Source organism: Callorhinus ursinus, unplaced genomic scaffold (assembly GCF_003265705.2).
Source record: "Callorhinus ursinus isolate GAN/ISIS: 27379988/994484 unplaced genomic scaffold, GSC_fseal_2.0 scaffold18, whole genome shotgun sequence".
Lineage (NCBI taxonomy): Eukaryota > Metazoa > Chordata > Mammalia > Carnivora > Otariidae > Callorhinus > Callorhinus ursinus.
In genome coordinates, this window is record NW_027397080.1 from 24601587 (window position 1) to 24625095 (window position 23509).

Consider the following 23509-nt stretch of genomic DNA (forward strand, 5'->3'; position numbering starts at 1 on the left):
CTTCCTTCCTTCCTTCCTTCCTTCCTTCCTTCCTTCCTTCCTTCCTTCCTTTCTTTCTTTCTTTCTTTTTCTTTCTTTCTTTCAGCATTTGAGTCAGACTGAACTTTCTTCAGGTCCTCAAACACATTTCGCTTTCTCCTCTCTCTGCGCCTTTGCACTCACTGTTCCCTCTGTCTGAGATATCACTCTTCCTCTCAACCCACTGCCCCATTGGGCAAACTCCTGCTCATTCCTCATGCTCCTGCTTGGTCTTTGCCTCCTCCAGGAAGCCTCCCTTGGACTCCCCCCAAATATCCCCAAAGCCCCTGTGCCGTTGTTGTGTACCTGACTCACTTCCCTAGGACCGTGAGCCCTGACACTGACAGCGGGGAGCTACTCTGCCCCGTTCACACAGCATCCCTGGTGCTCAGCACAATGCCTGGTGCACACTAGGTCCTCAGAAGGTAGCTGTTGCCCGAATACCCCCCTCCAGTCATAGGAGACTACGTGAAGGCAGAGAAGGGACCCTGGGTGGAAGAACAAGACAGGACCAACTTACTCTTAATGCCTTCAAATAGCACAGCCTCCCCATGGCCCTCGTGTAGCTGCTCTTCGAACAATCTGTAGCAGGACCTGGGGCTGGCCAGGAGCAGCTTGAAGCCCTAGAGGCAGAAACACAGGGGTCAGAGGTCAGCTTTGCCCCTGGGGCTCCCAGAAATGTGGGCGTGGACCCAGGTTGGCCAATCTCCTTTGTGCCCTCTCCTGGGGTTGAAGGAAAGCTGGTCAGGCATATAAGGCCGGGCCTCCCAAGCAGAGTGCTGAGCAATGCTTGGGAGCCCAGGGAGCAGGCGTGTGGCCTCCTTTGGGTAGCCCCTCCCCCCCCAGACTGCACCTTCTTGTGTGCTGGGACGAAGCTCAGGAACTCATCCACGTGACCCACCGACAGCCAGTCAGAGTAGAGCTTCACTGGGGCCTGCACCTGTTGGGCACTGAGGAAGTCCTGCACGGCCTGGTGCATCTCCTGGCTCTCAGCACTGCCAACACAAGATAAAGGGAGTGTTACAGGGAGCAAGGGGCAACAGGAGGGCCTCTAAGGGAATGGAGGCTTGGCAAAGGGGTCGAGGTTCTCCTTCAGCTACGGAAGGGATTCAGAAGCCTGGATACCTTTATTCTATCCTTAAACATTGGAGGAATTTATGATTTGCCATTCCAGTTTTTTTGGGGGGGAAATTGAGGCACCAAGTCAGTACAGTGAATAAGACCAGAGCTTAGCCTCAGAAAGCACTGCCCATTGACTCAGCCCAGATGCTGGTGTTGTGGGTAAATATGGGGTTTGCCCATATTATCCACAGCGACATGGAGAGCCGGTCCAATCTGAGTGGGTAATCCCTTGTTAGTGTACTCTTGGGACATTCCTTCACCTCTATGGGCTTCAGTTTTCTCCTTGCCCCTTGGTCTCTAAGGGTCTTTATGATCTAGCCCTTTGCTCTCTCTCATTCAGTCTATGCCAGCCACTCTGGCCTTCTTGAACACACCCAGTTCAGTTCTGCCACAGGGCCTTTGCACATGCTCTTTCATCGGCCAGGAACCCTCTATCCCAGATCTCCCCACAGCCATGTCCTTATTGTCATCGGGCCTTAGCTCAAGAGCTATCTTCTCAGTGAGGCCCTCCTTAGTCACCCTAACATTCCCATTCCTCCTCTGCCCCTCTCTTTTTTGTTTTCTTTGCTATTTGAAAGTATCTTATTTGTTTACCTTTGTGTCTCCCCCACTAGGATAGTGGCAAGGCCTTGTCTGTCACACTCATGGCTGCCTTTCTTCCCAGCACCTGCATAGTGGCTGGCACACAGTAGGTACTCAGTAAATAGTCACTGATGGAAAAGGATGTTAAGTGGCTGAGCTGGAATTTGAGCTTGGGTCTACCGGGCTCCTAAGCTATATTCGTCACTCTGCACTTGATTCCTGTCCAAGTCCCTAAATTTTATTGAGGCCCTTGGGTTGGGAGCAAGTAGGGAAGGCTTCCATTGCGGCCTCTGCTTTTCCTTGGCATCCCTGGGTCTCTCCTTCCCCCTTCCGCCCCTGCCCTCCTCACCTGGGGTACCTGCTGCTCCCAATGAGGATCCTGCCCAGAGGGTATTTCTTCCTCCTGACCGTGACTGGGGGGCTCACTTCCAGGTTTCCAAAGGAGTCGAAGGTAGTCACCTCTCCTGTTTCAGGTCCTCGAGTCACATAGCCAAAATCTGGACCCTGACATGGGAGAGGCACGGGCCAAGTGTTAGAGAACACGGCCCCTGCGTGAGGACAGGGTGGGGGCCAAGCCACAGGCAGGATTCGGTAGCAGTCCGAGCGGGTACAGAGCGGGCACTGCTATGATCTGGGGGATACGGAAGGAGGACTGCCTCAGGTGGTAAGAAAAGGGCCGAGTGCTTGTTGAGTACTTGCTGAGTACGTCATGGGTGCCCACTGCTTTGTAAACCTTAACTCGGGTATAACAATGAATCTATAAAGTATCATTTTTGTCCTCATTCTGCAGAGGAGAATGAAGGTCAGAGCGGTGGGTGGCTTCTTCAGCCCCACAGCCTGCTGGTGGAGGGATCTGAGCTGTCTCTCCAGCAAGCCCTCTAGGACCACACCGTGTTGCTTCCTGACTGGGCTGGAACTGGCTTCACCCAGTGGCTGTGATGTCCCCGCGTGGATCTTCTTGGGGAGAATGGGTGGACGACACGTCTCATCCCCTCTATGCATTTCCTACGGCTGCTGGAACACATCCAGTAGGGGCTTAAAACAACACACATGTATTCTCTTTTGGCTCTGGAGGTCAGAAGTCTGAAAGCTGTCTCGCGGGGCTAACATCAGGGTGTGGGCGGGCTGGTTCCTTCAGGAGGCTCTGAGTCCATTTCCTTGGTCTTTCAGCTTCTAGTGGCTGCCGTGGCTGGTGGCCTCTTCACTCGTCTTCAAGGTGCATTGCTATGTCCTGTGTTTCCACCATCACATGCCTTCTCCCACTCTGTCTTCCCTCTTCCAAGGAGCACCATGTTGGTAGGCAGCCCGCCAGGTAACTCAGGGGCACCTCCCCATCTCCGGGTCCCTGACTTAATCACATCTGCCAACTCCTTTTGCCACAGGAAAGCATCAGGTCCCAGGGGTTAGCACAAGGCTGTGTTTGAGGGCCACCATTTTGTCTACTGCACCAGCCCTAGCTTTCTACGAAAGGGAGGTCGTTCCCAATCCCTCTTCTCCCTTCCTCTCTAACACCCATGCCGGCCTGACTCCTATGCCCACTGTGCCCTGGAAACTTCATGACCACACAGCTGAGCCCAAAGGGCAGTGCCCTTCGGCACTGGGCGGGTCTGCTGGTCCACCCATGTCCTCCGCCCACTCTCTGCGCTTGGCCTTCCTGACACTGCGGGCTCTGGGGTCCTGCCCCTCCGTCTCCTGAGCCTGGGATGGAGTGCCCCTCAGTCTTGCCCCAAGTGGAGCTGCTGAGCCCTCTACCCTCATCCCCTGTCCCTCCCACGGTCCTCCCAGCTCAGGGAATGGTGGCCACTGCTCACAAATGTCAAAGCCTGCTGTCACCTTTGGCTTCCCTCCCTCTCATAGGGGTCAGGGAATCCTGTTGGCTCGGCCCTCAAAGCATGTCCAGAATGTGGCCACTTCCCGCACCCAACCCTGCTCCCCACGTCTGCACCCCCGTCGCCTCTCACGGATGACTGCGCCTGCCCCCACCTCCACACCGCCCGCCCCCGCGCCCTGTCGTCCACTCTCAACAAGGGGTCAGAGCCTTCCTGTTATAACACCCATCAGGTCATAATCCTCCTCCGCTTAAGACCCTGCAACAATCCCCAGTTTCCCAGAGTTTAAACAAATGGCCTTGCAGGGGCCCACAGGACCTGCCCCCCACTCAGTCCCCATCACCTCTCTGACAGTCTCTCCTTCCACCCTTCCTTCATTTCCCCCTCCCCCAAATCAATACAGCTTTTATTGCATCTTTCAAATATCACAAATAAGTCTGAAAAATCATCCGGCATCTTGCTGTTTCTGTAGCTGGACAACATATAATCTTACTCATCAGCCTGCTGAACCGTTCCTTTTTCAGAAACATAGACAACCTCCTCAAATTTTCCGATAGCCTTATTTTTAACTCCTGCGGCTTGCTGAATCAAAGCAGCTGAGTTTGATACAAGTTCAATGTCATTTCCTTCAAGAATTAACTCATCTTTCTGCGCTTGAAGATACTGAACCAGCAACACCTGGCTTCATCCGAACCCTGCAGACACATTTTTCACCCAAGGAATTTTGGATTTCAACAAGAGAACCATTCTCCTGAATAATGACATTGATGGGCAAGTGAGTGTACGCAGACCTCATCTTGTAACGGAAGCCCGGGGCCACGCCCTTGACCATGTTCTGTACCCAACTACAGACAGTACACACAGGGCGAAGGGTAGCCAGCTCTGTTCTAGTGCCCACCATTTGTCCACTTAGAGCCTCTTCTTCTTTCCAAGGAGACTGACTTCTACACTGATGTGATTGAAGTCCCTCCACAGGGCTCCCTAGGGTCCTTCGCAATAACAGCACATCCCTTCAGAGTGATGACATTTTCTGGAACGTTGACAGTCTGATCGCTGAGAATGGTGTTCATTCTCAGTAGATGGGCACAGAGATCCCACCCTTCCTCTTGCTCGATCTGCTCCACCCCTTCTGGGCTCCTCACTCTTCACTGAACATGCCAGTCTTGCTGCTGCCTCAGGGCCTTTGCACTGACTGTTTCTTCTGCCTAGAATACTCTTCACCCAGACAACCATACAGCCAACTCTTTCGCCTCTTTGTGGAGTTTTTGCTCTAGTGTCCGCTTCTCGAAGAGGCCCTACCCTGACCATCCTATTTATATTTGTAATGTAATCCCCCACCACTCTGGCACCTGGGAGCTCCTTGATTCTGTTTTTTTCTTCCTATAGCCCTGGATTCCACTCTCCAACATACAATGTAATTTATTTATCCACTGTACTTACTGTTTATCGTCTATCTTTCTGGGCTAGAATGTTACCTCTGTGGGGGTGGGATCCTTGCCATTGCTCACTGATGCATTCCAAGTGCCTGGAGCAAGGCTGGGCACAGAGAACGGGCTCAAGGAATAGTGGATGAATGAATGAAAAATCCATATAAGTCACTGCCTTGGCCGTTGCCATGAAAGCGGCTGAGTTCCACAGGCTGCAGGCTTGGATTTCTGAGGGCAAATGAAGGTGCCCCCTTTGCAGAAGCGGCCCCCCAGGAGTGGGAGGCGCAGGGGATGCTCCCACGTGCTACCTGATGCAGCTTCCGGCACAGACTTAGACATGCGTCACCCTGTTCGCTCTCCTCTAGTCTCTGTTCACCGAAGCCCCAGAGTGTGCAGATCCATTCCTGAAACCTGCTGATCTCTCATTTTACTAGCCGGAGAGCAAACCTTGGCTCAGCTCTTGCACTCATTCGTATCGAGCTGGCTTTAATAGCATTATTTTGTTTTAATTCTGTTTACCTTCACGGTTGCCTTCTATTTATGGTAAGCACCGCTGGTTTTCCACTTAAAGGTGGTATGACACTTACTGACATTGTCTTACGGGAAGAATACCCAGTGAGCGTCAAGCTGGGTGCTAAGCGACCTGTGAACAGGGATGGGCACCACGGCCTCAGACCCTGCCCTCCTGGTGCTGACGGTCTAGCAGGGAAACAACAAAAGGGAAATTAGAAATCAGTGATTTATAACAGAACACACCCAAAGAAACAAATGAGGCGCTGTAACCAAGAATGCCAGGGGCTGAGGTGGGGTGTCCTTCAGCGTCAGGGATGGCCTCACTGAGGAGAGAACTGCAGCGGAGACCTGAAGGCTGGGACACCGTCAGCCCTGTGAAGCGGGAAGAGCATTGGAGGCAGAGGGAACAGCATATGCAAAGGCTGAGAGGTGAGGAGCAGTTGGGCACATTTAAAGAACAGGAAGGAGGCCCGCGGGGTTGGAGCTGGGTGAGGGACAGGGAAAGTGGCCCATGATGATGAGTTTGGAAAAGCCGATGGGGACGTTGTCTGGTGACAAGTTTGACTTTTAGCCCAATTCTCTTCCTGAGTGATGTGAGTCAGAAAACCACAGCCGAGCTTGCCTACGAACACATCGCAGCCCCTAGTCCCAGGCTGGGTGTGGGAGAGGGGAGGACCCCTGTGCTGAGGCATCTGTCGGCCTGGCAGGACTCTGGAGATGTGGCTGGTGACGTCGGAGAATCTGGCCTCTGTCACGCGTGGAATGTGGAAAGAGGAGACAGGCCACTGCGCAGAGCAGGGCTGCAAACAGTGGGAGGGGCCACAGTCCCAGCAGGCCAGCGGCGGTCCTGAAACAGGATTGCCCCGACCCCGGGCAGAGAGACACCGTGGACCCTACGAAATCTCTGCGTTGGCACCACTCAGCGCAGGAGAGTGAGCGAGACTCAGACGAGTTGCTGAGTTGAACTCAGATTTCCTTTCAAAGCCTCCTGTGTGGGCAGGGCTGCCTCCCCTTCCCTGGGGCTCAGGGTGCTCCCCGGAAAGCCTTTCATCAGAGCAAACCTTGCACCCCGCACCCCACACTCTTTCCTCTGCACTTCCCCAGCGCCTGGAGTCAGGGGCTCCCAGCGCCCGGGGTGCATGCCTGGTGGCATGCTGGGCACAGAGCTCGCCGGGCCAGACCCGCCTGGTTTCAGTGTCAGCTTCTCCTCTCTTTTCGTGTGACCTTGGAAAAGTGGCTGTCCTTCTCTGAGCCTCAGTTTCTTAATCTATAAAATGGGCCTGGTGATAGCATCCAGATTAAAGGTTGCTGGACAACTTAAATGAGTCAGTGCATGTAAAGAATTTGGCATCGTGTCTGACACAGATTGCACTCTCGATAAATATAACTATTCCTAGTATTATAATTCTGTGCTGAGTTTACGTGAACCTGCCAGGCTAGTCCAGCATGACTCACCAACATGTCACCCCCACCCCCGCCCCCAAACACATGCAGAGTCACATCTAGGCAATGACCACTCTGATCCCCAAACCCACCCCATATCCCAGATGGACCCACCCACACCTTGCAGCAAGAGCATCTTCATTGGGACAAGGATGCTGCAGCCTGATCTGATGTCCTTGGTAGGGTTATTCTGAGGACAGGCTGAGCTCATTGCTGGAAAGAGCTCTGGGAAAGGGAGAGCCAGCTCTCAACTCAGTAGTGACGGAAATACTGCAGCCCACCTGCGTGATCGCTGCCCCAACAGGAAGTGCACCTACTACGGAGCCGGGGTGCTCAGCCACGGGTGGTGAGGAAGGAGGCCTCAGGCGGGGCGTATCTCAGCAGCCGCAGGCCCCACCTGCACCTACCAGCATGCATTTGATGGGGAAATCCTTCAGGCCCCTGTTCCTCGGAGAGTCAAAGACCACAGGCAGGGTCTTGTGCGGGGCTTGGATGTAGCCGATCTCTATCTCGTCCTGTGCAGAGCAAGGGGAAGGAGGGTTGATAGGCATGCTGTCCGGGTCGTGACACCCAGTGCAGGGAGCGGGGCGTGGACCATTCACTCTCCCCCTGTTGGTCAAGGGCAACTTCCCGTGCAGTGTTCGACCCCAGAGGAGGTGCTCTGAGGAAGCAGAGCTTATTATTCTGTGTATGCACAAACGGGCTCACCCCCACTCCTGGTGAGTGCTGGGGCTAGGTGCTGCAGGTGCTGGGGACTCGGTGAGTGAGCCTCAGGACCTGTCCTCAGGGAGCTGGTCACCTAACACCCAGTGTGAGGAGGTGATGGGCCGAGAAGGAGAGGCTCCTGATGGTGTTGGGACTGGTAGAGAAGGGGGGGCAGGTCAGACCCAGCCTCGCCAAAGGGGCAGAAGTCGGGAGGGCTCAGAAATGCACCTGGGACAAATCCTGTCTCTACCCTGATAGACAGATGTGATGTCAGACGTGACCCCTCTTAGTCTGAGCCCCCTGAAATGGCCACACTTGTAGGTCAGAAATGGGGCGTCCAGCAATTTTAGACTGTTCAGTCCAACTTAATACAGACAGGACTTCAGGAAAGGAAGGGAGGGTGTTCTCTGTGGGTTTAGGGGAGGGATGGGAGATTTTTGGAGGGGAAGCTTTCGAGCTGGGATTGTACAAGCAGAACCTGGATGTGGGGGATGGGACCGGAGAGGACAGCAGAGAGAGGGGACAGCATGAGCAGAGGCACAGAGGTGCTGGGAGCAGGACGAATGGCAGGGAAGGGCAAAGACCCCGAGAAAGCAAGCGAGTGGCGAGAAGGCTCGCGAGGTCCAGTCGGCAGCCACTGCCCCACGCCGGGTGCTGCGCGCTGAGCTGAGTGAGACTCAGTTTCTGCTCTCGGGGAGCTCATGGCATGATGAGGGAGCCTGGCACAGAAACAACAGCGATACAGGGTGGACAGCTGGCTGGCAAAAGGCCTCTAGGCCCAGCCCCAGGAGCCTGGGGCCTCCGGTGTCCCCTGACCCTCAGGAAGGTCCACCCGGTGTGGCTCACCCCTGCCCCACAGGGCCACATACCTGCATCCACCGGTCATCCTTGCTCTGTTCCTTGGAGGGGATGGTCAGCTTGCACTTGGCTTCCCTGGCCAGAGCTGTCACTGACTTCAGGAAGTCCTTGTTTTCAAGCACCCTAGAAAGAGCAGAAAAGAAGCCCCTTAGTGCTCTGGATTCAGTGGACAGTGGCCTTGGCCAGGGACCCCTGCAGGGTCCCTAGGGGTGGAGCAAGAGCTCAGGCCTGGACGGAGTGGGGGAAGGGCAAGTGGCTGCTGAGGAGATGCTCGTGGCCTGGATGGAGATGCCCGTCTCATCCTGTCTCTCTGCTCTTAGCAAACATCTCACTGAACTCTTGCAACAACCCATGAGGGGACTAGCTGGTTGCCCTTCCGTCCGGGAGAAGCCACAATGAGGAGGTCAACGCTCAAGGTCATGCCATCTGGGGAGACAGCACCGGGATTTGAACCCAGGTCTCGCTGGCTTTCAGCCTCCGTCCTGGCCTCCAGGCAACCACCAGGACACCCCTCACCCCTTCTGCCCGGAAGCAACCACAAGAGAAGAGGGGAGGGTGTCCCTGAGACCCCAGCATACACAACAGGTGCTCTCAGATGGCAAGGTGGATGCCAAGGCTCCCCAGAGCAGCTTGTTAAAAGGCAGATGGGCCCCTTCCCCAGACCCCAGACCCCCCAGTTCTGACGTTGGCCGGAAACATGCATTTGAAGTGGTTTCTGGTGCGGAAGGTCCACAGGCCACCCACTGAGCCCTGGCAGTCTGGCTCGTGGACTGAGGGTTTTCATCTGCCACGTCTAGCAAACGCTACGGGCCTTCAGGAGAGAAAGCCGCCCTCCGCCTGCATTAGGGCAGGAGAGTGAGGACCAAACAACAGCAACAGGAATTTCCCTGCCTTTTTATTCCAAACTGGCCAGAAGCCCGCGGCATGTGGCCGTGAGGGTCATTTTTCCCCATTTACACAGCAGATATTTCGGGGGGAGGCCCTGTGGCCAGAACCCAGGGCCCTTCCTGGTGCATCTATGCCCCACCCCCTGGCACCCCAGGGCCCTCACCTGCACACGTACACCTCCTCCGGGGGCTGAGTGTTGGGGGTCATGATCCAGGGGGCCACACGGAAGACCACGCTGTCTTGGAAAAGCAGGGTGGCGGGGAGCTCCTGTGAGGCATGGGTGAGGCCAGGGCTGTCACCGCAGCCGGGGCCTGACACCCACCACTTCCCGGCTGGGCTCTGCACCCCGACCCTTGAGCTGGGCCAAGGCCCAGTAGCTAGGGTCTCCCCTTGGGCTGCCATCTTGGCCTACCGGGCTGGACATGTCCAGCAGGGAGACGGTGAGGGAAATGAGCCCCGGGAAGTTGACGTCTGGGAAAGCGAGGCCCTCCACGTAGAAGTCCACGCTGTGCTGGCCGCCCGGGAGCTCCAGGCGGTGACTGGGCTGCTGTGGCCCCAGGACCGGCCTGTACCTGGAGAACTGTTTGCCCCCTAGTGGAAAGAAGGAGGCTCAGGTCTTCGTCTCCCCAGTGCTGTGATATCTTCCCAGGGCCACCACTCTCAGGACGAAATGTCACAGCTAAATGGAGCCCCCCCATAGGAGAAAGAAACTAAAATGTCAGGTGGGACATCGCCCCCTGGCTGGGGGTCCAGGGATGGAGTGATGGGGGCGTGCCTGAGCCAGTCCCAATCACATACATACACACATTATGGTTCATTCATTCATTCATTCATTCATTCATTCTGAGCACCTGTTCTCAACTGACACCTGGGCAGACCAGGGAGGTAGTCACTGTCCTGGTCCCCACGGAGTACACAGCCTCCTGGGTGAGGAAGGAGGAGCAGAGACAGTCAAAATCACAATGGTAATGAGTGCTGTGATGGAGAGAACCCAGGAGGGCCAGGGAAGGCTTCCTGGAGGAGGTGATGCCTCAGCAGGGACAAAGAGTTGGTTTGTCACTAAATCACTGTCAGTCCAATCACTTTGATCTATAACGGAAGTAAGTCAGATCAAGTCTTGCCTCTGCACAAAGCCCTCAGATGGCTTCCCCCACGTCGTCGCTCGGACTAGAAGCCAAAGGCATTCCATGCCGACCTCCCCTTTCTTCTCCATCCTCATCCGCCACCTTAAGGCTGGTATCCTGCACTCCAGCCACACTGGCCTCCCTGCCTGCCTTCCTCAAGCCCACAGGCACGATTGCACCTCAGGGCCTTTGCACGTGAGGTTCCCTCTGCCCGGAATGCCCTTCCCCTGGGGGGTCTGCGTGGCTGTTCCCCACCGCCTTCTGCTCAAATGACACCTTATGAGGGCAGCTTTCCCCAGCCCCCTCCCCTCACACCCAGACTCTACCCTTCATCCCCACCCCCTTCCCTGTTACATTCTTCTGCACAGCATTTAGCACCATCAGACACACTAGAGGTTTTACTTAATTATTTTATACATGGTCTCTCTCAACCCCTCAAGAGGAAAGTGACATGAGGGGCTTTGTTCTGTTCTTTGCTTGTGAGCTGCTGAGAAGTTAATGCTGTCATTGATGAGCAGGATGCTGGAGAACACACTATTACATAACGCACACAGTCAGCTTGGATTCAACAATCCCTGTGAACAAGAGTCGTGTGTGTGTGTGTGCGTGTGTGTGTGTGTGTGTGTGTGTGTGTGTGTATGGCAGAGAGGAAGAGACAAACACAGTTACAGCAGTCCTTGGGAGGGAGGCTATTTCCTCCTTGGTGCTCACCAGCACCAGACATCAGCTTCTTGTTTGTTGGCATTTTGTCTGCGTGCTCTTTCTAGAAGGGAGCAGCAGGGTGTCCATCTTGCTACTGCTCTATCCCTGGTTCTTAGAACGTGCTACAGAACAGGCGCTCAGGAATTATTTGCCAAAGGGGGACGCGAAGGGGCTGTGCTGGGGCAGGAAGGGGACCCCGAGGTGGGGGCCGAGGGCGACTCACGGCTGGCTTGAAACACCCTGACTTTGTCCATCTCCGATTTGGCCACATGGAGGAGCAGCTGGTGCTTGGTGAAGTCCCTGGGGGTGTTGGTGTACAGGGTCAGCAGGGACATGTCCTGCAGGTCTGGAACGAGAAGGCCCTCTCCCCTCTCACCACTCCCCTCAGAACCACGCCCCCCCCGACCCTGTCGCCTGGTTTTATTTTTGTCATGTTCTTGCCAGGATTTAAATAATGGTTTTCATCTTGGAATTAAAGCTAATTACGTTTTTGGTCCTCTCCTGTGAGAAGGAGCTTAGGAGGCAAGCTCAGTGAAGCAGGGGCCACGACTGTCTTGCTTATTGCTCTGTCCCCAGCCCTTGGCAACTACCTGTGGAATGACGGGTGGATGGGCTTCTCCCCTGGGCCTGAGTGGGAAGTGAACCAACCCAAATAATGGCCAACAAAGGCGTGGGGAGAGTGAAGTGCGACGGTGGTCCCCACTGGGCATTAGTCCCCGGGTGAAGGGAATGGGAGGCAGTGGGTTCGAGCCCTGGATCCGTGGGAGCCTGGGAGTGTTTTCAGCTCTCCGTGCCTCTTCTTCCTTGTGAGTAAACAGAGCTAAGAGTAGTGCCCCCGCAGAGGGACGAGCGGGGTCATACGTATGAAGTGCGTACGGCTGCAGATGGCGTCCTGGGCACGCCCACGAAGGGCACTGGCTATTTTGATTATTACTCTGTGCCGCGCACCACACAGAGGCTGCCCCTTGGCATCAGGCAGAGGCAACTGCATGCAACTTCAAAATGCAGCCACTGTTGCTGTCCTAGCAACTCCCCAGGAAGGCGAGAGCTGCTGCCGTGGCTGGCCAACCTCACGCCCCCAGCGCCCTCTTCCATCCCAGCCACACCTCAGAGGGGTGCCGGCAGAGACCCTGCGCCCACCACCATCCTTGTGCCCCCAAACCCGCTGCGGTGTCGGGATGCCTGGGTCCAAATCCTGAGCCCATGACTTACTGGCTGTGTGACCTTAAGCAAATTGCTTAGCTTCCCCCTGCCTCAGTTTCCCCATCTGTAAAATGGGGTTGAGGACAGTACGTACTTCCAAGCCTCGTACTGAAGGACCAAATGAGTTAATAATTCTGAAGTGGTCAGAACAGTGTCCAGCATGTGGCAGGGGCTCGGGGCTGCTCTGACAGGACTTTGGGGCAGTAGTCCGGCTTTCATTTTAAATTATTTCAGGTCCCAGGTTTAACCCAAGAGCAGAAATTTAGGTTGGGCCATGGACCAGAGCATGGGGCCCGGAGGAGGCATTGGGGGGATTCAGCCCTGGTCCCAGCTCTTCTCTGGCTGCTGTGTGACCTTGGCCGAGTCACTAACCCTCTCAGGACCTTGACCATTCTTCTTATACAATAGATAAGCTAACAAGAACATGCTTCCAATAACCCCAGTCTCTGAGGGCTGTTACTAAGCTCAGGCTGCGTAGACAAAAGGGCTTTACAAAAAGACAAAGGTCTATTTTCATTAGCTCTCTGGGCAGCAGGGAGGCTGGGGGGTGGGTGTCCTTACCTTTGCTGTCGAGCACCTCATCATCCCTGCAGTCTATGGTGGAAGATTTGGGATTATCTTTGTCACAGTTCACCAGCAGGACGGCGCCTTGCCCGTGGGGGCCCCAGGTCCAGGTCCTCTGTGGACACCCAGCAGAGATGGGGCGCGTTCAGAAACCTGCGTATGTCCCTCCAGCTCTTGGGGAAGCATACCCACCTTCCCCCAGCACCTCGATAGCCTTGTGTGGTTTACACATCTCGCTCCCACATCAGTGAATTCTTTAGTACCAGGAGGGGGTTGTTTGCCTGCTCCAAAAATCCTAAACAGGGGCGCCTGAGCGGTTCAGTCGTTAAGCGTCTGCCTTCGGCTCAGGTCATGATCGCAGGGTCCTGGGATCGAGCCCCGCATCGGGCTCCCTGCTCTGCAGGAAGCCTGCTTCTCCCTCTCCCACTCCCCCCTGCTTCTGTTCCCTCTCTCGCTGTGTCTCTCTCTGTCAAATAAATAAATAAAATCTTAAAAAAAACAAAAACAAAAATCCTAAACACATTCACCAAAAATGCAACTCATCCACTTCAAAAAAGGACGCCATGACAGTAAAATTGATTTTAACAGCTTTAAAAAAAACTGTCAGATTGGCAAACCGGACTGAGCTAAATATTTATGTCAAGATTCTGATCTAAATCATTACTCTTATGTGAACTCTTAATTACTTATTTGCCAAAGTGTGGGTACTATTCTTAGCAGCCAGTTGCTGTCCGTCCAAAGATTAAAGCAAACTAAGCAGCCCCTCCTGGTAGGGATCTAACAGCAATGACATCTTCTGTTTGCAGGACAGCGTTGGCCCCCAGGAATGACAGCGTTCTGGGTGGCACAGAAAGACGGATTCCACTCCCAGAGTTGTAATTCCTCCCTCCACTTTTGGCTGACCCCACAGAAGGATCTCCATCTTTTGACAGGGCATATCCTCCTAAAGTGCACACCAGCATTAAACTGTGCAGGTGGCTTTGGGATTTCAGGAACACCCTGGGGTTTATCCGCAGACCCAGTTAAGACTACCTGCATGCCCCACCTCTGCACACACCACTGTCTCTGAGCAACAGACTTTCCCAGCCCCCGCGTGGCTCCTTCCCTCTCCTGCCCCCTGCCAGTTTGCCCTTTCTCTGTGCTTCGCTCCCTGTGGGCAGCACCGTGGGAATCTCTCCCATTAGCCTGGAAACCCTGGGGTGGGGGGATTTTTTTTTTTTTCCGCCAGAGTTAAGAACAGCCTGCAAATTTTTTCTCTGTTGTACATTAACCAGATGACTCTGTGGCTTATAATTTGCACAAAACATTCTCTAAACTCACAACCAGTGAAAATCTAGTTTTGCAAAAGAGATGGGAAATATACAAATCAAAATGGTAAGGGTGATTTTAGTTTTCTCCTTTGCCTTGTTCGTCCTGGAGGGACAGGCGGCCATTCGTGCCATGACCACCAGGGGGCGCCAGAGGGAAACCCAGCAGAGGTAGAGAGCACCTGGCGTGTCAGGAGGCTTGAACGCACCTGGCCCTTCTTGGCTCCAGCGGGCTTCACTTTGCCAGTGCGGGCGATGTCCGTGCTCAAGGAGATTTCTGCAATCCCACCGAGTAAGAGGAGAGGGTTGGTGAAGGTACAAGGTCAAGGCACTCAGTGTGGTTCCCCAGGAGACTGTCTGCCCCATGGCTTCTCTCCCTCCCCTTCCGAGGAGACACAAATTCAAAGACACCCCCGTGTCCCCAAAGAAGATGTTGGACTGCAACTCAGCCAGAGCTGGAACCTCTGACTACACCCATTCTCCTTTGCAGGGGGTTGGGGGGCTTTGACACAGCTGTGATGCCGACCAGTCTCTATACGTCTAGTCACCTTCAGGGGTTCAGAAAGATTTCCTGGCCACCCCAATGGGATGCTTGGAGCAAAACTCCTGCAAGGACACCTAGCCAGGCTCTCAAAGGCCTCTGGCCCCAACTCCAGTAACCCTGGGGTGGGGGACACCGTGGTTACTCCTACCCCACCTGGCTCTTCCTAATGTGCATTATGGCTTCAGTGGGGACAAATCGTGGCAGTGATTTGTCTACTCTACCCAGATGTCAAGGCTGAGAAAGCATATGTTTGTTTCTAAATCCTTCCCACCCTCATCAGAACACGTGATCACAGTCTTTCCAGTGACATAGATCCGTGTGCCCACATTCATGGGTAGTGACCTTGTGAGCTCACAGTGGGAGACCGACCTGGATGACCTTTTAAACACATGTCGTGCCAGAGCAGCATAGAGTTTAGTGCTCTGGATTCCCGGATCCTTCACTAACCAGCTTCATGAACTTAGGCAAATCTGCCTACCTCTTGTGCCTCGGTTTCCTTATCTGTAAAATGGGATATAACAGTACCAATTTCACGGGATTTGTTGTAGGGTTTAAATGTAAAGTCTTAGTGCAGCGCCTGGTATAAAATTAGTGCTATATTATTCCTGTTATGTAAATGTGCATTCATGAAATAAATGTGTATTAATGAATGAAATTCGTTAATGAAACGAAACCTGAAGTTTTCACACGCTGTTCTGATATTTAATGCATTTAAATGGTAATGATAATCATATAATATTACTGTTCAATATGAGGTCAAGTTAGAAAATTATTTTATTTAAAGAATGTTAAATAAATATGAGTCTAGGCAGATCATTGATATGGCAAAACAGTGAAGATAGGACGTAAGTCATGGCATTTCGGGGACGTAAGTCATGGCATTTCGGGAACATCAGTCTATATATTATTGTATAAGACAGTGTCATCATCTACTTTTCTTATAAATATAAATATTTGAAGTGTCAAAAAGGTATAGAGACTCATATGTGGAAAATCCACGTACCACTTCCTATGTCGAGAAAATATTAAGATGTAATTGAACTCCCTGTAAATGCCCTCTGTCTCTCTCCAGTTGAATTACTTTATGGTTCACTGACTGGGGAAGGAATATTTATGAACCACCAGATGTATGACTAGGTAGAAATTGTCCCTTTTCTCTGCTCAGTCTAAAGTAAGCTCCAAAGTGTAGTTTCTCCTGGGGAGAGACAGCTTGCAAGGGTGTGTGTGTGTGTGTGTGTGTGTGTGTGTGTGTGTGTGTGTGTGGAGAGGGGCAGTGGCATCCCAAGGTCCTGGTCATCACTTACCAACACTGGTGACATAGAGCAGGGCTTGGACGGGGTTGGTCTTGGGTCCATAATATGAAATCTGAACCTAAAGGACAGAGGAAACCACGAAGGTCTTCTCTTAGTCATTCAACTAATACTATTTGGACTCCTGCTCTGTGCCAGTTCAGGGTGAGATGCTGAGGAGACAAGGATGAGCAAGAAGTGGGGCCAGCCTATAAAAGCACCCCAACTGGTGGGCGTGGGGGGGAGCAAAGTACTCAAATGCCTATGATACTTAGACAAGAGTTCTGTGGGAGCCCAGAAATGGAAGGGCTGAGCCAGCCTGGGTGGTATCAGGGAGATATACTTTGAGGGAGGGGTAGGAGCTCAGCAGCTGGAGATGTGGTGGAGGGGGCATCAGAGGGATGGCACTGGCTGTAAGCCACAGAAACTGGCTCTGGCAAGCAGAAGGGGTGGAGAGGACCTGAAGAACCAGACCTTGGAAAGGCTGGAGCCCGAGCCCTCTGAGGATCTGGGGAACGGGAGCTTTGGATGGGAGCTGGTCTCTTCAGGGCAGGTCGAGGTCAAGAAACACCAACCCCCCACTGCCTAGGGTTCAAAATCCAGGAAGAGTGGATCTGACTGGCCTACCCTGGCCAGAGGAAGGCAGAGCATCAGGATGGACACTTTTAAGCAAAATGGCAGAGGGGAGTTCCCCAATGCAAAACCAAAGAGCTGCCACCAGAAGAAGAGACACTCCTGAGGGGATGGACTGAGGCGTCTGGGTCTGTCCTGTAGATAGTGGGGACCCAGGGAAATAGCACAGCCACCATCACCTCATATCTAGAACACGGCGTCAGCCTCTAGTTGACTGCCTGGATCCAATCTACTCAGGACCCTGCAGCCAGTGGGGTCTTTCTAAGACAAATGCGGACTTGTAACTCCCTGGATGACAGGTTTTCACTGGCTTCCTGTTGCCTTCAGAAAATGAGGTCCCTGGTGCCAAACTCTAATACTGGTTCCCTCTCTCCTCCACTTCCCTCTTCACCTTCTCTCCTTGCCATACATATCTTCCTCAGTTTCCCCAACACATGCCTGACCATCTCCTCATCTGGACTGTGCACATAGGCCACATACCCCATGTAGAGTTCTCACTCCACTTTCCCTCTCTTAGGTGGGTCATTCCTACCATCCTTCAGCTTGCCACTTCTTCCAGGAAGTTTTCCCTGATTGCACCCTCACCAACCTACTTTGATGGCCAAGCTCTGTGCTCCTATAGTAAGCAAGAAGTCTCTGTCCCAAGGGGAAGACCGAATGGCCTGTCCTACTGGAAACAAGTGCTCATTGGCTCAGATCTCTGTGGGAACCCCAGAGGCTCCTGTTGAGCTTATCTACAGTTGGAGGGGGCGCAATGGGTTGAGTGGTGGTCCCCAAAAATATATGTTCACATCTGAATGCCTGAAACCTGTGAATGTGACCTTATTTGGAAAAAAGGTCTTTGCAGATGTAGTTATGGGTCTTGAGATGAGATCATTATGGATTATCCAGGGAGGCCTTAAATCCAGTGACTTGTGTCCTTATCAGAGTGAGGCAGAGGGAGATTTGACAGCCTGAGGAGGGGCAACGAGACCACGGAGGCAGAGATTGGAGTGACACAGCCACTAGTCTAGGGAGCTGAAGGAGGCAAAGAACTGGTTCTCCCCAGAGCCTCCAGAGGGAGTACTGCTGATTTTGGACTTCTGTCCTCCTGAGAGAATACATTTCTGTTGATTTAAACCAGTAGTTTCTGGTCATTTGTCCAGCAGCCACAGGAAAAGGGCATGGACCAGAGCTTCCCAGGGCTGCCTGGCTGTGGCCTCATAGCACTCACCACCACTCATAATGGCTTACCTGTATTTTACCCACCTGTCTTGTTCCCTTCTGTGTCTCCAATGCCTGGCACTGCCTGGCATGTAGGAGGTGAATACTAAACATTTTCTGAATGGATGAGTTTAGTAAAAACCCGGCTTCCCTAAACCCCTGGCATCCCTGTATTGTCTGTGAGGATGCCTATGGCTGGAACAGTCTCTATAGTATCCAGAGAGAAGGAAGCTCTGCTAGGGTTGGGGACCAGTGCAGGACGGACTGAGCAGCTGACCTACTGCCATCTGCTGACCTCCTCCCACACATCCCACCCCACGGCTGCCACACTCACCTTCTGGTCACCTGTGCTACCACTCACAGCTTTCATCCTCAGGCTCACCTCCAGGCTAGGGTCCAGGGACCACTTGGAGGAACCTGTGGGATTTTTCTTGGCTGTAGGGCTATGGGCAACATCCACAACCACTCCTGGGGAAGCACTGATGCTGAAGGATGTGTAGCCTGTGGGGGCAGAGCTGTGGAAGAGACAGTGGGGAGGACAGAGGAGCACCGTGAGGGAGGCCTGGCCCACCACTGCTCTCCCAGCGTTCTTCCCTTTCCCCCAACAAGTGTAAACCCCACATGGCAGCCAGTCAACCCTGACCATGGCAGTAAGTACTGTGAGGTTGTCGGGAGATAGTGAGAAACAAAAATGAAAATCTCCTGACCTGAAGGGTTTACACTTTGACTAGGAGAATTGCAGGGGGATGTGCACACGGAGGGTTGTGCATATATAAACAATCACACAGACTTCTGCTTCTGGAATATAACATACCACTACTCCGAAGGACCTTCTTCTTACAAAACAACTAGATTGTGATTAAAATATACTTTTTAGAGCATTGCTAAGATCATGAGACATAAGGGAGATCTCCAAGGACTCCCTTCTCTGTGTGTGCATGCACACACACATATACACCATGGAGGTTAAATTGAGGAACACCAAAAACAAAAGGGAGATATTAAAGGTATCCAGAAAGAAGAGTCAGATCACCTATGAAGGAATTACTATTAGACTGAAAGCAGGTTTCCCAATAGCAACAATGAAATCCAGAAGACAGTTGAATAACATCTTCAAAGTATTTTGAAAAAAATAACTGTTAACTTAGAATTGTGTACCCCACAAAATTATATATTTTTAAAAAGATTTTATTTACTTATTTGAGAGAGTGAGAAAGAGAGCACGAGTGATGGGGGTGTGTAGAGGGAGAAGGAGAAGCAGACTCCCTGCTGAGCAGGGAGCCCAACGTGGTGCTTGATCCCAAGACCCCAAGATCATGACCTGAGCCGAAGACAGATGCTTAACTGATTGAGCCACCTAGGTGCCCCAAGAAAAAAAATTGTACAAATAAAAATACCAAAAAGGCAAAAACAAGTCCAAATATATGTATAATCAAAATAAATGTCAATGTATTGATGTTACTAGTTAAAAGAGAATTTTGGCTTAGATAAAGAAACAAAACTCAGCTATATGATATTTATAAGAGGCACACCTAAAATATAAAGATCCAGAAAAGATGAAATTTAAAGGAAAGGAAAAACATACATTAAACCAATACTGACCAAAAGAGGGCTGGGGTGGGTATATTAATATCAGACAAAATTAATTTTTAGATGAAAAACACACTATTAGCAATAGAGAAGATCACAACCTAATAATTTAAGGTTCAATTCACCCAGAAGAAATTCTAAACTTGTAGGCACCTAATAACATAGCCCCAATACACATATAAGGCAAAACTGATAGAAATACAGGGAGAATTTGACAAACCCATCATCATAGTTGAAGACTTCAAGTCTTCTTTCTCAATCAACAATAGATTAAGCAGACAAAAAATTAGTAACACAATTAACAAGCTTGATTTGGTACACATATGTAGAATTCCTTGCTCCACAACTAGTGAATACACATTTTCCCAAGCAAAGTGCACATGGATCAGTAAAAACATTGATCACATAGTTAGCCCTCAAAGCAAGTTGTAACAAATATTAAAGGATAGGTTACATACAGTGTAGGTAGCACAGTCTTTGATCAGAATCTAACTAAGTTAGGAGTCACTAACATAAAGTCCATTTTTAAGCCCCATACATTTGGAAATTTTAAAACCAGACTTCTAGATAACTTACAAGTCAATGAACAATTAATGGAAATTAAATAATAATACTTAAGACTGAGCAATAGTTAAAATACTACATTTCAAAACTTTTGGGGGAGCTAAAGATGTTGCTTTGTGCCTTAAATGTCTCGATCTTTAAAAAGAAGAGAAAAGCTAAAAAATAAGTATATAAGAAAAAACAGAAAAACCAAATAGAACATAACCTCCCAAAATAAAGAAAATAAAGATGGTAGAAATCTGTGAAATATAAAACAAGTAAATCAACAAAGCCAAAACAGACTAATACAACTGGTAAACCTCTGGCAAGATTGATCAAGGGGGAAAAAATAGAAAAATGAAAAAAATCACTACAGGAAAAGCAGATTATTTTGTAGATAGTTGATAAACTGTCTACAGCATGATAAAACCCCCACAGCATGATTATCGGCAAACTCCCCCCAAAATTTTAAACCTTAATTTAAAAGAAATACTTAAGAATTCAGTAGGGTAGGCAGTAAGGTGGAAAGGCAAAAACCAGTTGCATTTCTGTACACCAGCAGTAGATAGTTAGAAAAATAATTTTTACAAGCAGATATAATTTACATTAGGAAAAAACACTGTAAAGTACCTAGGATAAATCTAACAAAAGATATGTAAGGATTTTATGGAGAAAACCAAACCTATTGAAAGCATTAGAGAAGACCCAAACTAATAGAAAGAAATACCACAAACATGGTGAGGAAGGCTTACTATCATTAACGTATGAATTCCCTCCAAATGAATTGATATATTCAATGGAATTCCAGGGCGTTTCATGGAACTTGACAAGTTGATTCCAAGATTGGCATGGAAAACCAAGGGACTAAGACAGTCAAAGTACTCCTTAAGGAAAAGAAGCAAAATGTAAGGGACTTGCTCTACCAGGTATGAGTTACCAGGAAGCCATGGATGGTGCCATAATGGCTCAGGCAGGGACAAATGACAGATGTAACTTAAAAGAGATTATCCTTGACCTGTGACAGAAGTGGTCTTGTAGATAACCGGGCAAAGGGAAGATTATGTAACAAATGGTGCTGGGACAATTGCTTGCTCATATGGAAAATAGTTAAATTGGATAAATAATTAAATTGATCCCATCCTCATACCATATACAAAAACAAGCTCTGGGTGGATTTACGACTTAAAAACGAAAGGCAAAAATTTGAATATTTTTAAAATAGATTTTACTTTTTAGAGAAATTTTAGGTTCACAGCAAAATTGAGAGGAAGGTACAAAGATTTCCCATATATTTCCTGCCCCCCCCGCCATGCACAGCCTCCCCCATTATCAGCATCAGCCACTAGAGTGGTACATTCATTAAAATTGATAGGCTTACATCGATACATCATAATCACCCAAACTCCACAGTTTATGTTTCACTCTTGGTGTTTTACATTCTATGAATTTAAACAAATGTATGCATAACGACATGTATCCACCATTATGGTATTATACAGAGTAGTGTCATTGCCCTTAAAATTCTCTGTGTTGAGTTCCACTTTCAAAGCATTATGGTCTGAGAATATGCAGGGAATAATCTCAATCTTTTGGTATCGGTTGAGACCTGATTTGTGACCCAGTATGGGGTCTATTCTGGAGAAAGTTCCATGTGCGTTTGAGAAGAATGAGTATTCATTTGTTTTAGAGTGGAACGTTCTGTATATATCTATGAGGTCCATCTGGTCCAGTGTGTCATTCAAAGTTCTTGTTTCTTTGTTGATTTTCTGCTTAGATGATCTGTCTATTGCTGAGAGCGGAATGTTGAGGTCTCCTACTATTAGTGTATTATTATCAATATCTCTTTATTTTGTTTAACAGTTGGCATATGTAGTTGGCTGCTCCCATGTTGGGGGCATAGATATTTACAATTGTTAGATCCTCTTGTTGGATAGACCCTTTTAGCATGATATAGTGTCCTTCTGTATCTCTACCTACAGTCTTTAGCTTAAAATCTAATTTATCTGATATGAGAATTGCTACCCCAGCTCTCTTTTGAGATCTGTTGGCATGAAAAATAGTTCTCCATCCTTTCACTTTCAGTCTGGATGTATCTGTAGGTTCAAAATGAGTCTCTTGTAGACAGCATATGGATGGGTCATGTCTTTTTATCCAATCTGCAACCCTGTGCTGTTTCATGGGAGCATTTAGGCCATTCACATTGAGAGTGATTATTGAAAGAGAGGATTTTATTGTCATCATGTTACCTGTGAAGTCCTTGTTTCTATAGATTGCTCTGTAAATTTCTGATCTATATCACTCTTGGGGTCTTTCTCCTTTTATAGAACCCCCCTTAATATTTCTTGCAGGGCCGGCTTGGTGGTCACACATTCTTTCAGTTTCTGCCAGTCTTGGAAGCTCCTTGTCTCTCCATCCATTCTGAATGACAGCCTTGCTGGATAAAGTATCCTTCAAAATCCTAGAGGAGAACATAGGCAGTAACCTTTTCGACATCGGCCACAGCAACTTCTTTCAAAACACATCTCCAAAGCCAAGGGAAACAAAAGTGAAAATGAACTTTTGGGACTTCATCAAGATAAAAAGCTTGACACAGCAAAGGAAACAGTCAACAAAACAAAGAGACAACCCACAGAATGGGAGAAAAAATTTGCAAATGACACTACAGATAAAGGGCTGGTATCCAAGATCTATAAAGAACTTCTCAAACTCAACACCCAAAAAACAAATAATCATGTCAAAAAAAAAAATGGGCAGAAGACATGAACAGACACTTCCCCAAAGAAGACATACAAATGACTAACAGACACATTTAAAGATGTTCAACATCATTAGCCATCAGGGAAATTCAAATCAAAACCACACTGAGATACAACCTCACACCAGTTAGAACAGCAAAAATTGACAAGGCAAAAAACCACAAATGTTGGAGAGGTTGTGGAGAAAGGGGAACCCTCTTAACACTCTTGGTGGGAATGCAAGTTCATACAGCCATTTTAGAAAACAGTGTAGAGATTCCTCAAAAAGTTAAAAATAGAGCTACCCTATGACCCAGCAATTGCACTACTGGGTATTTACCCCAAAGACACAGATGTAGTGAAAAGAAGAGCCATATGCACCCCAATGTTCATAGCAGCAATGTCTGCAATAGCCAAACTGTGGAAGGAGCTGAGAGGCCCTTCAACAGATGAATGGATAAAGAAGATGTGGTCCATATCTACAATGGAATATTACTCAGCCATCAGAAAGGATGAATATCCAACATTTGAATCAACACGGATGGAACTGGAGGAGATTATGCTAAGTGAAGTAAGTCAAACAGAGAAAGACAATTATCATATGGTTTCATTATTTGTGGAACATAAGGAGTAGCCTGGAGGACATTAGGAGAAGGAAGGGAAAAATGAAGAGGGGGGGAATCAGAG

General features: G+C 50.0%; 1 protein-coding gene and 1 pseudogene across 3 annotated transcripts in view; both read right to left on the bottom strand.

The window, feature by feature from the left end:
• Nucleotides 1-23509, bottom strand: part of PADI4 (peptidyl arginine deiminase 4) — a 36539-nt gene that overhangs the window by 3706 nt on the left and 9324 nt on the right. Inside the window, exons 2-14 of one of the 3 annotated variants that reach the window (XM_073903281.1) lie at nt 22334-22545; nt 18289-18469; nt 16134-16200; nt 14495-14562; nt 12976-13093; nt 11435-11557; nt 9798-9976; nt 9549-9652; nt 8509-8620; nt 7342-7449; nt 2072-2226; nt 872-1013; nt 539-641 (exon numbers count right to left, since the gene is read on the bottom strand). In XM_073903281.1, the coding sequence (XP_073759382.1) occupies nt 539-641; nt 872-1013; nt 2072-2226; nt 7342-7449; nt 8509-8620; nt 9549-9652; nt 9798-9976; nt 11435-11557; nt 12976-13093; nt 14495-14562; nt 16134-16200; nt 18289-18324 (1315 nt within the window). In that variant the 5' untranslated portion in view covers nt 18325-18469; nt 22334-22545. The remainder of the gene's footprint in view (nt 1-538; nt 642-871; nt 1014-2071; nt 2227-7341; nt 7450-8508; nt 8621-9548; nt 9653-9797; nt 9977-11434; nt 11558-12975; nt 13094-14494; nt 14563-16133; nt 16201-18288; nt 18470-22333; nt 22546-23509) is intronic. The other 2 variants (XM_025855846.2, XM_025855844.2) reach the window with 2 other exon arrangements.
• Nucleotides 3443-7011, bottom strand: LOC112811649 (large ribosomal subunit protein uL6-like; annotated as a pseudogene).